The sequence below is a fragment of the Bidens hawaiensis genome, unplaced genomic scaffold (assembly GCF_021521415.1).
Source record: "Bidens hawaiensis isolate Kalapana, Puna unplaced genomic scaffold, B.hawaiensis_p1.1 tig00005453_1, whole genome shotgun sequence".
Taxonomy (NCBI): Eukaryota; Viridiplantae; Streptophyta; class Magnoliopsida; order Asterales; family Asteraceae; genus Bidens; species Bidens hawaiensis.
The window spans coordinates 730476-744998 of NW_027491347.1; the positions used below are offsets into that span (position 1 = coordinate 730476).

The following is a 14523-nucleotide window of genomic DNA, read 5'->3' on the forward strand; positions in this document are numbered from 1 at the left end:
ATTAACTAGAACTCACTCAGCGTAGCTGACTTTTAGTATGCACGCAGGTGAGTAGGATGAGGTAGCTCGCTTGAGGGGACACGTGGTATTGAATAAAAGGCGGGCATCGGAAGACTCTTGACGATTATGTTTAATGTTATGTTATTTTGAAAGACAAGAATGTTTATTTTAAGACAAGTTATGGATTAACGTGATGTTTTATGAAAGTTTTTATATTCCGCAAATGTTTTATTAACTCTGATGACAAGAACTATGTTGATGAGTAAATCCAACGCCCAAATGTGAGGCACCGGTAACGGGGCCTTACATGTTTCCAAAAGATCCATATCCGAAAGTGTTTCAACTTTCAAGAAATTCAAAGCCTAAAATTATAAGCTTTCTTCAATATCATCACCATCAACGTCAATCCAAATATCTCGTCTTCCATGCCATCGTCACGCACACCGATATACTCTTCTTCTATATCTTCATCATTTTCATCAATCAATTGTAATCTAGGATTAGGGGCCGTGGAACTAGAGGTTGTAACATTTTTCCCTATTGATCTAGTGGAATAAGCCGATTCTAACGCACCGATAGCTTCTTCATTAACACACTCATTACTTTCATCATTCATGCAATCTGTGGCATCTCTTTCCTCATTTTCTTCATCCATACAACCCATCACCCACTCATTACTTTCATCAATATCATTTAAAAGTATGGGCTCTATGGTGTCCGCCCTTTGATATCGACGCTTTAATGCACAATTAGCACTACACGTCAAACTAAGTACTCGAATAGCAAACTTTTGTAACTCTGGAGTATCACCACCAAAATCACTCCACCAATCCGCTATAAACAAAACAATAATGATTATATGTAATAAACATTTTAACATTATTTAAGTATTTTAGTCTAGCATCGTATTTGGTGCAAACTATATTGAGTTTTGCTTTGTATACCTGGAGATTTACTCTTCCTTTGTCTTATAGCCATAGCATGACCAAAAAGACCCGTAGCATCTTTATATGCATCTAACTGGTGACTGACCAGGTCTTGAGTTTTCACATCGGGAATCAATCTAGAAATGCAATCCATAACGCCCCCCGAAATCTCTCCCGAATTTGCTTTGTCTTCATCTTCATAATAGTATTCGGGATTCAAATAATACCTGGTAACATGCAAAGGCCGACGAAGTTGGCATTCCCACCTTTTGTCAATAATCTCAAATGCTTTAGAATAGTCCACTTCACTCGAAAAACTTTCTTTAATAGTATTCTTAGCCCTTTTAACAACTTCATATATATAATCCATGGCTGGCTTTTTATCTCCATCAACAAGTCTAAGGACCTTAACAAGAGGTCCGATAAACTTTATAGTATATACCAAATTTCTCCAAAAATTTTCACTCATAAAAATGGAATTTACTTTCTTCCCACCAGCTTCTTTTGCCCACTTGCTCGTTGTGAAATCAGAAGACACGATCATCTTATGCTAGTTATTCTTTTTCTTATGCATTTGTGAAATGGAGATGAACGATGTTGCAAAACGAGTCACCGCGGGTCGATGCAAATTGCGTTGATTTGTGAATTTTCTCATCATGTTCAGAAGACCAACATGGTTTATATATATATATATGCATTCACAAACATTGCCGATTTCAGCATCTCCTTAATCTTGGGAATCTTTCCAATGTCCTCTAACATTAGATCAACACAGTGTGCTGCGCACGGTGTCCAATATAAATGAGGTCTTGTTGATTGCAAGATTTTTCCTAAAAAGACAAAATATAGAAATTGAAAATAATACAAATATAGCATAATACTTGACTAAAAAGAACATACTTACCCGCTTTAACATAATTTGATGCATTATCAGTTACAACTTGCACGACATTTTTTTCACCAACTTGGTCCACCATTTGTTCCAGCATTCTAGCCAATGTGTGAGCGTCCTTTGTAATAGCTGATACATCTATGGACTTCATAAACACAGACCCTTTAGGGGAGTTAACCAAAAAATTCACAATATCCTTTTGAACGGTGCAATCTCGCCATCCATCCGATAAAATAGAACAACCTTTGCTAGCACATTCTTTCTTGTATTCGTCAATCCGAATGTCAATTTCTTCTACTTCCATCTTAAGTAAAGGTACCCTTAGTTCAGACATGGAAGGTGCTTTAAATTCTAATCCAAATTGTAAGACTGCATCAAACATACTTTGAAAACTTTTATAAGTAGCCGCATGGAAAGGAATGTGCGCATCACAAAACCACTTATTGATTTCCCTACACGCATTCACTCTCAATTCTTTTTTACATACTTCATTTAACGTTTGTTGCTTTCCTCCCTTTCTACCTTTGAGCGTATCTTCAGGTTTAAAGAACGTATTAATAGGCTTTTGCTTTTTGGGCACATTTTCTTGAGCCGAACCCATTGCACTCTTCCTGATGGTAATCACACATTCCTCATCTTCATCATCAAAAACATAATCTCTGTCTAAAGGGTTCATTACTTCTTTAGCTTGGGCCTTTTTTTAACATATAGTCGTTAATCTCTTGACGGACATGCGGGGGACACTTCATGCATTTAAGTACATTTGTAAACCCACCAACTAGTGTTGCTTTAATCGATATACTCCTCCTGTACTTGGTTTTCCACAAAAGTTGCAAACGAATCGACTTTTGTTATTTGGGTCACATGTACCATACTTTCTACCCGGGTCACCCGTCTTAGGTTCCAATGATGCATCCACATCTACACCGTTCCCCATTCTCTAACTCTAACAACTGTGTAACGTAATATATTAATAAAACATTAAAAACAGAACATTAAATTCTTAGTAAAATTAGTAAATTGCTAATAAAGTGCCAAAAAGAAATAACTTCAAATTCCTATTAAAGGTTAACAAAAAAAGCATTAAAAACATAACATTCAATATATTAATATAGTATAATTGTATCGTTACTTGTTATTCACTAACATTCAATTCTCATGTTTTTTAATCAATAGTAATTAGTAATTAATATCTTGTTAAACTTAGTGCATTTTGTCAATTTGTGATTTTACACAATCAATAGTAAAAATTAAAAAATAAAATTTCTAAGACTGCTAATTGAGTGACCAGTTGAACTCAATAACCAAAATTGTACTCAATTATTGATCGATTGAGACTAGTCACTTGAGTGGAAGTAATCGTGTGTGCATGAGAGAACTTGAGAAGAAGACAGATCGTTGAGGGATCCGCTAGGTTAAAATAATTAACTTTTTGAGTCTTGACTGATCGTTCTTTTTTACATTTGTTATATGGGTTTTGGATGTAAGTTTTTGAAGTCTGGGCAACAAAAAGATAGAAAAGTGGCCCATTATAAAGATTAATTTAAGAATGGCCCAGCTGAACGCTTTTTGTGCATGTAGCATCGCTTTTTCCCCTTTTCGCTCCCCAAAAAAGCGTATAAAGCGATCGCTTTTCTAACAGGGCTCGCCTTTGGTAAGCAATAGCACCTAGACGGTCGCCTCTCGCCTACCCTCGCCTTGAGCGCGCTTTTTTAAACAAAGGTAACAATATTTAACTCGATCTAAGACATATATTTGCACGCAAAACTAAATCGGACAAGACCAAAACTCGCTCTCGCGCAATTCTAATATAAACGAATAAAGACGTGAGACAAACCGACTCCCTATTACCTTTCGGTCGCAAGGAAGGCGAAACTATTGAATTTTAATAATTAATCTCAATCAAGATTCCTATGGTAGAACTAACCACAAATAGATCAAAAACACCAAGTCTATGACCTAAACGTAGAACCCCTAACCAAACAACACACAATCAATCAATCAAAGTAATACGCAGAATCACAAGCAATAATTATATAAAAAAATATTTTAACACACCAAATATCGAATTATATAAAGCCTTTCAATAATAATACGTCATGTGATAAATCAAAACCAAATAAACCGTTAAACAATGTCAATAATTATCTCAACCTATGTAGTTCAAAAGATTTAGCCAATAATCATAACCAACGAAAACATAACAAGTTCAAAATTCATAATTCAAGAAATATAGAGATGAATTTATAAAAAAATAAATAATACAAACCATCTGAAAAAAAATAATGTTCTCTATTGCAGTTGCTATCCAAGAAAACCCACGTACTACACAAAAATATTCGTCTTCTTGCACTCCTTCAAAAGTCCTCTATGCCCAAAAAAATATTATTTTCTTCTTTCTTACTTCCGATCGGAAGTCAAACCCAAAATATGGGTTTTGTTTATTTTGTTTTTCTTTTGCCTTTGCCGACCACAACCTCACAAAATTCAATAATATTTTTTTTTTCCTTTTGTTGCTACTGTCGAATGCTACAATATTGTTTGAGATTACGGTTTTACTTTTTTATATGTTATAATATATATAATACAAGTAAGGTTTTCTGCTAGTGGGCTTGGGTCAGGCTTCAACTTGGTTCTTCAAGTTTTGATCAAAAGGGCCTTTAAGTCTTGAGAAAACTCGTTTCTTTTTCTCTTTAAAACCTACAACCTACGAAAGATGATAAACTTTGTAAGATCATGTTAAATCAAGCCATAACCATTATTTATTGGATAGTTAAGCAATAAAAAGATGATAAAAAAGTGCGGAAAACAAGTGTGTTTTGCAACACATCAAACATCCCCACACTTAAGACTTTTTCGTCTCTGAAAAAGAAATCTACACAGGATCATAACCAAGTGAAAATAACAAACACCTAGATTATTAAATATTATTAAAACAATAGAAACAGCTCGACAAATTGACCGCGATTGATGGTATTGTTGTCCACTTAAACTCAGCCACTAACCAATCAAGCCCTCAATTGCATTAAGCGTTTTAAGTTCAAAAATCAAGGCTACACTTACCCCATCTCAGACGAAGAGAGCTAGAAAAACTATAGTCGAAGCAAATTGGTTCGACAAATCACCATAAGCCAAGGACTCGTTGATGGTACTAATTAGATGCACTCGGTGAAATTTAAGGGATGAATGATCATGTGGAGGTCGTACGAGCTATTCCTAAATATTATTGGACTTTGTCCTATAAGTTCCTAATTTGATATTTATAGACTAAGAACATTCGAGCCCCAATAGTGTATCCTCAGAGTCACTATCCCCTTGGTAACACGTAAACTCTAAGTCCCATCTAGTATGTGCATCTTTAGCCTCTTTTACTAACTTTGAAAATGCATCTTTGGCATTTTACAATACATAACTTTCTCACAATCATTTGTATTTTGGAACAACTTTTCATAATACACTTTCAAAACATACTTCCTTTTTTTTTTCATCAGTTTTTTTTATTTTTTTTATCACTCTAAAGTATATAACCATTTCTAAGCTCGTAAAAAGATGGACATGCGGTGGTGTGCTGGTTTGAGCGCATCTAAGTCTTACCGTATCAAAGTTTTTATTATGGTAATCCTCCCTAAGCATCGAAATTCGGTTTCACCATTTTTCAAATTATTATATATATAAAATCTGCTAAAGAGGACTATCAAAGCTAGTTGGGTCTACCAACACATCTCAAATCAGATATGCAAACCATCTCTTCTTATATTATTATATAATATTTTTCAAAAGTTCAGAGAGCTTGTTAACACAATGGTAATATTATCATTTCCTGCTTAATGTAGAAGAAAACAATTTTCAAGGGACATTTTTCTCTTTAAAACTTATTTTATTTTATTTCATTATTATTATTTTTTTCAAATTCAGACGCCCCAGTCACTTTCAGTTTTCGGGTCAATGGCTATCCTGTATGTCTGCAAGCAAATAACGGGACCAAACATATACAAGTATATGTCCGTCAAACTTGAGTAACCGACATAATTTTCAGCGAAAAAGTGCAAATTTTATTATTAATTTTTTTTTGTTTTCTACAACTAAGTAAAATAAATTCCCATCCCCACACTTAGAACGAAATCGTCCTCGATGAGAACAAGGAAAAGAAATAAAATAAAGTAAAAATAAAACTTAAAATATTCAAGAGAAAAACAAAGAACGGGTTACTCCTTTGGTTTATGAGTAGAATCTTCATCAACTGTGTATCATTTGAGCGACCGTATAACATTTCATTCGTGGCCGCAAACTCGGGAGAACAAATTTCAGAACGCCATCAGAGCTACCATCCACATAATAATACATGTAATAACTCAAACTCGCTCGCATGTAGCGGCGTACAAAGCAGAAAACAAAAACATAAGAAATAAACATATTTTTGTGTTTTTTGTATTTTTTTATTTTTTTTTATAAATAAAGACAAAAAGAATACCCTCAAAATCAGCTACTCAAATGGAGATTGAGTGCGAGCGGCTTCAATCAGGAGGATCCTTAGTAACAAATATAAAAACGGATAAACGAAAACTCGGGCTACCTCCCGAGAGCGCTTGGTTTAACGGGTCCTGAGCCTGACCCCTCCATCACGCCTATTCATCAGTAAAGGCATTGAGGTACAAGACCTCAGCCGTCTGCTCCGCAACCGTCTCACCTATGTAGTGTATTAACCGGTGACCGTTCATCTTGAACTTCCCACTTTCGTTTTCAATCTCAATTGTGAAATACGGGAATACCTCAGTAATGGTGAACGTGCCTGACCATCGGGAATTCAGCTTTCCCGAAAATAACCGTAATCGGGAATTGTATAACAAAACCCGATCCCCACACTAGAACTGTTTATCACATTTCAACTCCCTATCATGCAGCTCTTTGGTCTTCAGCTTATAATTATACGAGTGTGCATAGGCATGATCGCGGAGTTCCTCTAACTCATGTATCTGATGGAAACGGTGAACTCAAGCAGTCGAAAGATCAAGGTTAACTGTTTGAAGTGCCCAAGAAGCACGGTGCTCCAACTTAACAGGAAAATGGCAGGCTTTCCCATAAATCATCCGAAACGGTGTGGAACCGGTCAGAGTTTTGTACGCTGTACGGAAAGCCCATAAAGCATCATCTAATTTGTCGGACCAATCCTTTCGGTTTAGCCCAACCGTCTTCTCAAGAATGCGTTTGCTGCCCCGATTACTCACTTCCACCTGTCCACTAGTCTATGGGTGATAGGCAGTCGCAGGCCGATGGGTGACCACATAGAGTTGCAACGCTTTCTCCATCTGCGTATTGCAGAAGTGAGTACCTCGATCGCTGATCAAGGCTTTCGGTACACCAAAATGAGAGAAAAGATTTTTCAAAAATCTCACTACAACTTGGGCGTCGTTAGTGGGCAAGGCTCTGGCCTCGACCCACTTGGAGACGTAATCAACTGCCACAAGTATGTACTTGTTCCCTCTAGACGACGGGAACGAGCCCATAAAATCAATACCTCAAATGTCAAAAAGCTCGCAAACCTGAATAGCATTTTGGGGCATCTCATTTCGGGATGAGATGTTACCGACACGCTGATATCGGTCACAGCTTTTTACGAACGCATGAGCATCTTTGAAAATCGAAGGCCAATAAAATCCTGAATCGAAGACCTTCTTAGCAGTAAGAACAGCACCATGGTGACCTCCTATTGGTCCCTCATGACATTGGCTCAAAATCTGCCACCCTTCTTCAACATCCACACATCTCCTCACCAGCTGATCAGCACCTGTACGAAATAGATCGGGTCGTCCCGATATAGAACTTAACGTCAGCAAATAATTTTTTCTATTGTTGGTGATACATCCTCCTAGGAAGGGAACCATCGACGAGAAAGTTTGCGATATCAGCAAACCACGGGTAGCCGTCATCCTGGGCTCTGACAAACATAATATTCTTTATCGGGAAATGGTCATTGATGCTGACCCCAGCATCTCCAATCTCGGCTCTCTTAAGACATGACAAGTGATCGGCCGCCACATTCTCGGCCCCTTTTTATCACAGATTTCAATATCAAACTTCTGAAGCAGCAGAATCCATTGGATGAGACGAGGTTTAGCATCCTGCTTGCTGAAAAGATAACGAATGGCAGCATGATCCGTGTAGACGACTGTTTTGGACAAAACAAGATAGGACATAAACTTATCAAATGCAAACACCACAGCTAACAGCTCTTTCTCGGTGATGGTGTAATTCTCCTGAGCACTGTTTAGGGTCCGGCTAGCATAGTAGATCGGGTGGAAGTGCTTCTCCTTACGCTGTCCAAGCATTCCTCCAACGGTATAGTTGCTCGCGTCACACATCAATTTGAATGGCATAGACCAATCGGGAGCAATCATGATCGGGGCGTTAACGAGTTTGTCTTTTAGAAGATCAAAGGCCTCGATACACTGTTCAGAGAAGACGAATGGTGCGTCTTTCTCAAGTAGCTTAGTCATCGGTCTCGCAATTTTCGAGAAATCTTTATGAACCGGCGATAAAAACCTGCATGACCTAAGAAGCTACGGATGGATCTCACAGAAGTTGGCGGGGAAAGATTAGAAATGGTTTCAATTTTAGCACGATCGACCTCGATCCCCGCACTCAAGATCCTATGTCCTAGAACAATTCCCTCACGTACCATGAAGTGACACTTCTCCCAGTTGAGGACTAGGTTGGTGTCGACGCAACGAGCCATCATCCTATCAAGGTTGGAGAGACAATGATCGAAAGAATTCCCGAAAACAGAAAAATCGTCCATGAAGACCTCCATGGAATCCTCGATCATGTCGTGAGAGATCGCCACCATACATCGCTGGAAAGTAGCTGGAGCGTTACAAACTCCAAAGGGCATGCGTTTATAGGCAAACGTGCCGTAGGGGCAGGTGAATGTGGTTTTCTCCTGATCATCGGGAGAGATCGGGATTTGGAAATACCCGGAGAAACCATCCAGAAAACAGTAGTACTGCTGACCCGCCAAACGCTCTAGCATCTGATTAATGAAGGGCATAGGAAAGTGATATTTCCTAGTGGCATCGTTCAGTCTGCGGTAGTCGATGCAGACACTCCAACCGGTCACGGTCTTAGTGGGAATAAGCTCGTTCCGTTCATTGGTGACTACAGGCATGCCACCCTTCTTGGGAACCACTTGGACCGGACTCACCCAGCACTATCAGAGATGGAAAAAATGATTCCTGCATCAAGGAGTTTAATGATTTCTTTCTTAACGACCTCTAGCATTTTCGGATTAAACGTCCATTGAGGCTGAACGACGGATTTGAAATTATCCTCCATGAGGATTTTATGAGTGCAGAACGAGGGATTAATCCCTTTGATGTCGATAATCTTCCATGCAATCGCCTCCTTATGCACTTTCAGCACCTTCAAAAACTTCAACTTCTCGACCTTCGTCAAGGCAGACGCGATGATGATGGGTAGCTTCCTCTCTTCATCAAGAAATGCATGCTCCAAATGATCGGGTAGATCCTAAAGTTCTAAGGAAGGAGGAGTGCTCTCAACAGAAGGTCGGTCTCTCGGATCGTCTCGCACGATCTCAACAGCTGAATCTGAATCTAGTGGTGGTGACACGGTGTCATCCATCAATGGTTGAGCGGTCATTGAAACCATCTCGACCTCTGAAATATCCCTATCGAGAATCTGTAGGTTCAAGGTAGGTCCTCCACAGATGTCAGTGAAAAACTCCCGCACGTGCGACACGATGGTGTCAACGAAATACATGGAGTCGTCCGCTGACTTGGGGTGTTTGTGTGATTGTCTTACATCAAAGGTGACGTTATCATCCCCAACTTTCAGAATCAATTTACCTCACAGACGCCAATCAACACATGTGCGGTAGCAAGGAATGGTCGGCCTAAAATGAGCGGGATGCTAATCATCCACATTCATATCCAGAATGACAAAGTCCACCGGGAAGATGAACTTGTCGATACGAACGAGCATGTTCTAAACCACCCCTAGCGGGTATTTCACGGAACGATCAGCAAGCTGGATACTCATTCAGGTTGGCCTCGGTTCGCCAAGACCCAACTTACTGAACACAGAATACGGCATAAGATTGATGTTGGCCCAAGGTCGGCCAAATCATGTCGAACCGTATCGTCACCTAAGATGCATGGAATCGTAAAACTCCTAGGATCGGCCATCTTTTCAGGCAACTTGCTCTGCAGCATTGCAGATCACCCAACACTCAACGGAATAGAATAGACCTTAACTAGCTTATCCTTGTTGGAAAGAATGTCCTTGAGGAATTTAGCAGATTTGGGCATCTGAGTGAGTGCCTCAAGGAAAGGAATGTTCAAGTGAAGCTGCTTGAGAAGTTCGAGGAACTTGGAGTTTTGCTCCTCGTCTATGTCCGATCGGAGTCTCCTAGGATAACGCAATTTGGGTTTATAGAATCTCATAGGTGGGTTTGATGATGATGAACGTATATCGGTCGGCTTAGTACTCCCTAAAATGGTCTGCTGGTGTGCCTCGGCAGAAGGAGGCTCCATCTGGATCTCCTCGTCCACCTGTTCCTCTTCATCGACCGTAGGTGTGACAAATCTCGAAGGACCAGCCTCTTTTTCTCTTATAGCACCGCTCCTAGTAGTCACTGCTTTGGCAAACCCTCTCAAATGTTTCTCGGTATTACTCGGTAGTGAACTTGGTGCTCTCTCGGATAACTGGCTGGCAATCTCTCCAAGAGGCCCGGCCCAAGGGGAGGGCATGGAGGGCTCAATCCCTAGGCCCACTCCCCATTAAGGGCCCATGAACTTTAATTTATATATATATATATATATATATATATATATATATATATATTCTGGACTAGGCCCAATGGAGTTAAAATAAACCCACAGGCTTTTGTTCCAACACAACAGATCGACATTCTGAAATATACGATCATCAAAATCCGATTTTCGAGTTCCGACGTCCGACGACATTCCGGCAGGCGACGACCAGCTTGATTTAATTTTGTTTTAACATTCTGGTGGTGGTATGGCAACTGTAGGTAATGATTCCATTGATGATTTTGAAGCTGGATACATGCCGGGTTTGTTCGGGGCTCCGGGTAGGTTAGAGTAGACGGTGTAAACGAGTGGTTCGGATTCGATTGAGAAGATGGATCGAGCGTGTGAGATGATGAATTCGTGAATGAAGGTTTCGAATTCCGGTGACGGGGATGAAGTCATGGTGACGACCAGCTTGATTTAATTTTGTTCCAACATTTCGGCAGGTTATTAACTTCTATACTTTATAACTTATTTGTCTTATTCTAATTTTGTTTTGTATATCAATTTTCATTGTTAATTGTTATATGTTCACGTCAATTGCTAACAGTTAGTTAGTTAACACAGTTAAGAGTTATTCAGTTAATCCTTAATCTCTAATTTATGTTTTAATCATTTAATGTTAAATAAATTTATATTTGTTATTTTGTTAATGTTAGCTTTATCATTTGCTAATTAGCAGTGTTAACGTTCATTTTTCTTATAGTATGCCTCCTAAGTCTAAACACTTATCTGATAGTCAGAAACCTAAAAAAAGAAAAATAAAAGACAAGTTAAGAAAGACACAAATCAAGAAGAATGGTAAGATACATACGTTTTAGATGGATCATTTTGCTAAACAAAATTGTTTTGTTTTATTATTATTATTATTATTATTATTATTATTATTATCACATTTGTCTAAATTATATAAGAGTTTTTAAATTTGTATTTTAGGGCCTTTTGTTTTTCATGTCCTAGGCCCTGGTTTTCTTTTGTATTCTCAGAGACGGCCCTGCTCTCCAACGTGACGCTCAAGATTAGCTAGAGACGTGGCTTGGTTCTTCAATATAGCATCGTGTTATGCAAATTTCGCCTCATTTGTCACTCGGTTCCTCTCATCTCGCTTCAGCAGCTCAGCCATCATCTCCTCCAGTAAGGCTTTCTTCTCCTCTCTCCCCACTTGTTCCGAACTCTCCTGACCTGAACTCTCCTGCCCGAATAGATTCTCTCGACCCTGGGTTTGGTATTGGGCTTCGTAGCCACTAGCTTGTCCCCCTCGATAGTTATTCTGATTTCTCTAGCCAGTGTTCCCGTCGATGGCGGGTTTTGGGTATCTCAAGGGGTTGTTGACGAAGTCAACCTCCTCCAAGTTGCTACCCGGCTTAACCTCACACTTCGCGACGCTCCTGCTTGATCATCAATGGTGTCGTGACCCCCTCGGCAAACCTCACACTTCGCGACGCTCTTAACGGTAAGGTCTCTAACGAGTTTGTTCAAAGCATCAATCTGCGCCTGCATGCTAGTGTTCGAATCGACCTGAAGTACTCCTCTCGATGGCGTGGAGGAATTTCTGCCCCCGTGCCCCTCGTAGCTCGTTGCTAGATCATCAAAAAGGACGACGCACTCATCGGGATCTTTATTCTTAAGGAGGTTCCCGTTAGCAGTATGGTTCAACCTCTCTCTCACATGCCACGTGGCTTCATTGTAGAAATTCTTGATGAGAATCCACTTGTCTAAACCGTGGTGAGGACAACTAAGAAGGAGGTCCTTGAATCTTTCCCAAACTTCCCCGAAAGACTCGTCAGACCTCATGCGAAAGGAACAAATCTCCTCACGGAGTCGAGCGGATTTAGATGGCGGGAAGATTTGGTCGTGAATTTCTTTTGAAGGCCTGCCCATGTGGTGATGGATCCAGCAGGTAGTGACTTCAGCCATTTGTAGGCTTTGCCGACAAGTGAGAAGGGAAAAAGACGAAGATAGATGGCTTCATCGTTCATGTTGCCGATATCAAAAGTTTCGCAGATTTGAACAAACAAGTCGATGTGGTTTGAAGGATCTTCGCTCTCTAGCCCTTGGAATTGGAGTACGGTCTTGATGAGTTGCATGACGTGGGCAGGAATGGACCAATTGCCAACAGCGTCGGCACCGTTCGGTAAAGTGATGCTTGAATGAGGATTCGTTGTTGGCCTACCATAGTCAGCTACTACTCTCCTAGGCGGTTAGTCACCCATGTTCCTATCCCTAGAAGATGCGGAAGAAACAGAAGAAGAAGAATCAGAACATGTCGGTGAAACAGAACGCTCTCTCTCGGGCTCGACTTTCTCCGTATCGTCAGACGTTTCAAGCTTCAGAGGTCCTTGTGAGCGGGTATGACGCATACGACTAAAAAGAAAAACTAAAATTAACTAGGCTAAAATTAAACTAAAACAAATAAAAACAAAAAGCAAGTAAAAAAAAAAGAAAACAAGTAAGTCCCCAAACTTGGGTCGTTCTCTAATAGCCTCAAACCGTGTCCCGTCAACGTCGCCAAAAACTTGATGTGCGAAAAAATATATATAAATTAAACACAAATCGCAACTAAGCTTTAAAAAAAAGTAAACAACCTATCCTAGTTCACAAAAACGGCAAGTGTACCGGTCGCGTATAGCAAAGATGAGGAAAGTCCGGATATCGAACTCAAAGACACGTGAGAACGACTCAGATTATAAACCCTAATCCAAGTCCTACCCTAATAATATTTAATTGATTTTATTAATTTTATTAATTTTATTTTCTTTTTAATTAATTTAAACTAACTTAACTTAACAAAACTAACAAGAAAACTTAACGGGACTTCACGAGGTTTTAACAAATATGGAGAAACGACTACCTAGGCAAGAATCCTACTGACAGTTCAACGTCTAACGGAATTAACAATCACACGACACCGGGATCTTAAAATAATCAACTAAGGCCCATTAAAGTTCGCTAGATCACCTCTCGGTCTCACTAACTAACATTCACAAATCTAAGAAGATTGAATAAATGCACCGAGAAAAAGATTACTAAGGTATCCTAATGACGCATCTCCTCTCGGACTCAACGACACAAAACCCCTTAAAATTGGTACTAACAATTCTAGGGATAAGGGGTAACTCGATCTAAAACACATATTTGCACGCAAAACTAAACCGGACAAGACCAAAACTCGCTCTCGTGCAATTCTAACCTAACCGAATAAAGACGCGAGACAAACTGACTCCCTATTACCTCTCGGTCACAAGGAAGGTAAAACTGTTGAATTTTAATAATTAATCTCACTCAAGATTCCTATGGTAGAACTAACCACAAATAGATCAAAAACGCCAAGTCTATGACCTAAACGTAGAACCCCTAACCGAACGACACACAATCAATCAATCAAAGTAATACGCGGAATCACAAGCAATAATTATATAAAAAACAATATTTTAACACACCAAATATCGAATTATATAAAGTCTTTCAATAATAATACGTCATGTGATAAATCAAAACCAAATAAACCGTCAAACAATGTCAATAATCATCTCAACCTATGTAGTACAAAAGATTTAGCCAATAATCATAACCAACGAAAACGTAACAAGTTCAAAAGTCATAATCATTATATCAAGAAATATAGAGATGAACTTATATAAAAAAAATAATGCAAACCACCTTGAAAAAAAATAATGTTCTCTGTTGCGGTTGCTATCCAAGAAAACTCACGTACTACACAAAAATATTCGTTTTCTTGCATTCCTTCAAAAGTCCTCTCTGCCCAAAAAATATATTATTTTCTTCTTTCTTACTTCCGATCGGAAATCAAACCCAAAATATGGGTTTTGTTAATTTTGTTTTTCTTTTGCCTTTGCCGAACACAACCTCACAATATTCA

General features: G+C 39.2%; 2 protein-coding genes across 2 annotated transcripts; both read right to left on the reverse strand.

Moving 5' to 3' along the window:
* Positions 1 to 355: 355 nt before the first annotated feature.
* On the reverse strand, positions 356 to 1470 carry LOC143629738 (uncharacterized). The gene is made up of 2 exons (XM_077098929.1): positions 945 to 1470; positions 356 to 834 (listed from the first exon to the last, which is right to left on the reverse strand). Exons 1-2 carry the CDS (start codon positions 1468 to 1470, stop codon positions 356 to 358), a joined length of 1005 nt encoding a protein of 334 aa, XP_076955044.1.
* Positions 757 to 2800, reverse strand: LOC143629695 (uncharacterized). The gene is made up of 2 exons (XM_077098904.1): positions 1831 to 2800; positions 757 to 1756 (listed from the first exon to the last, which is right to left on the reverse strand). The coding sequence occupies exons 1-2, from the start codon at positions 2492 to 2494 to the stop codon at positions 1605 to 1607; spliced, it is 816 nt and encodes a 271-aa protein (XP_076955019.1). The 5' UTR covers positions 2495 to 2800; the 3' UTR covers positions 757 to 1604.
* Positions 2801 to 14523: the final 11723 nt, after the last annotated feature.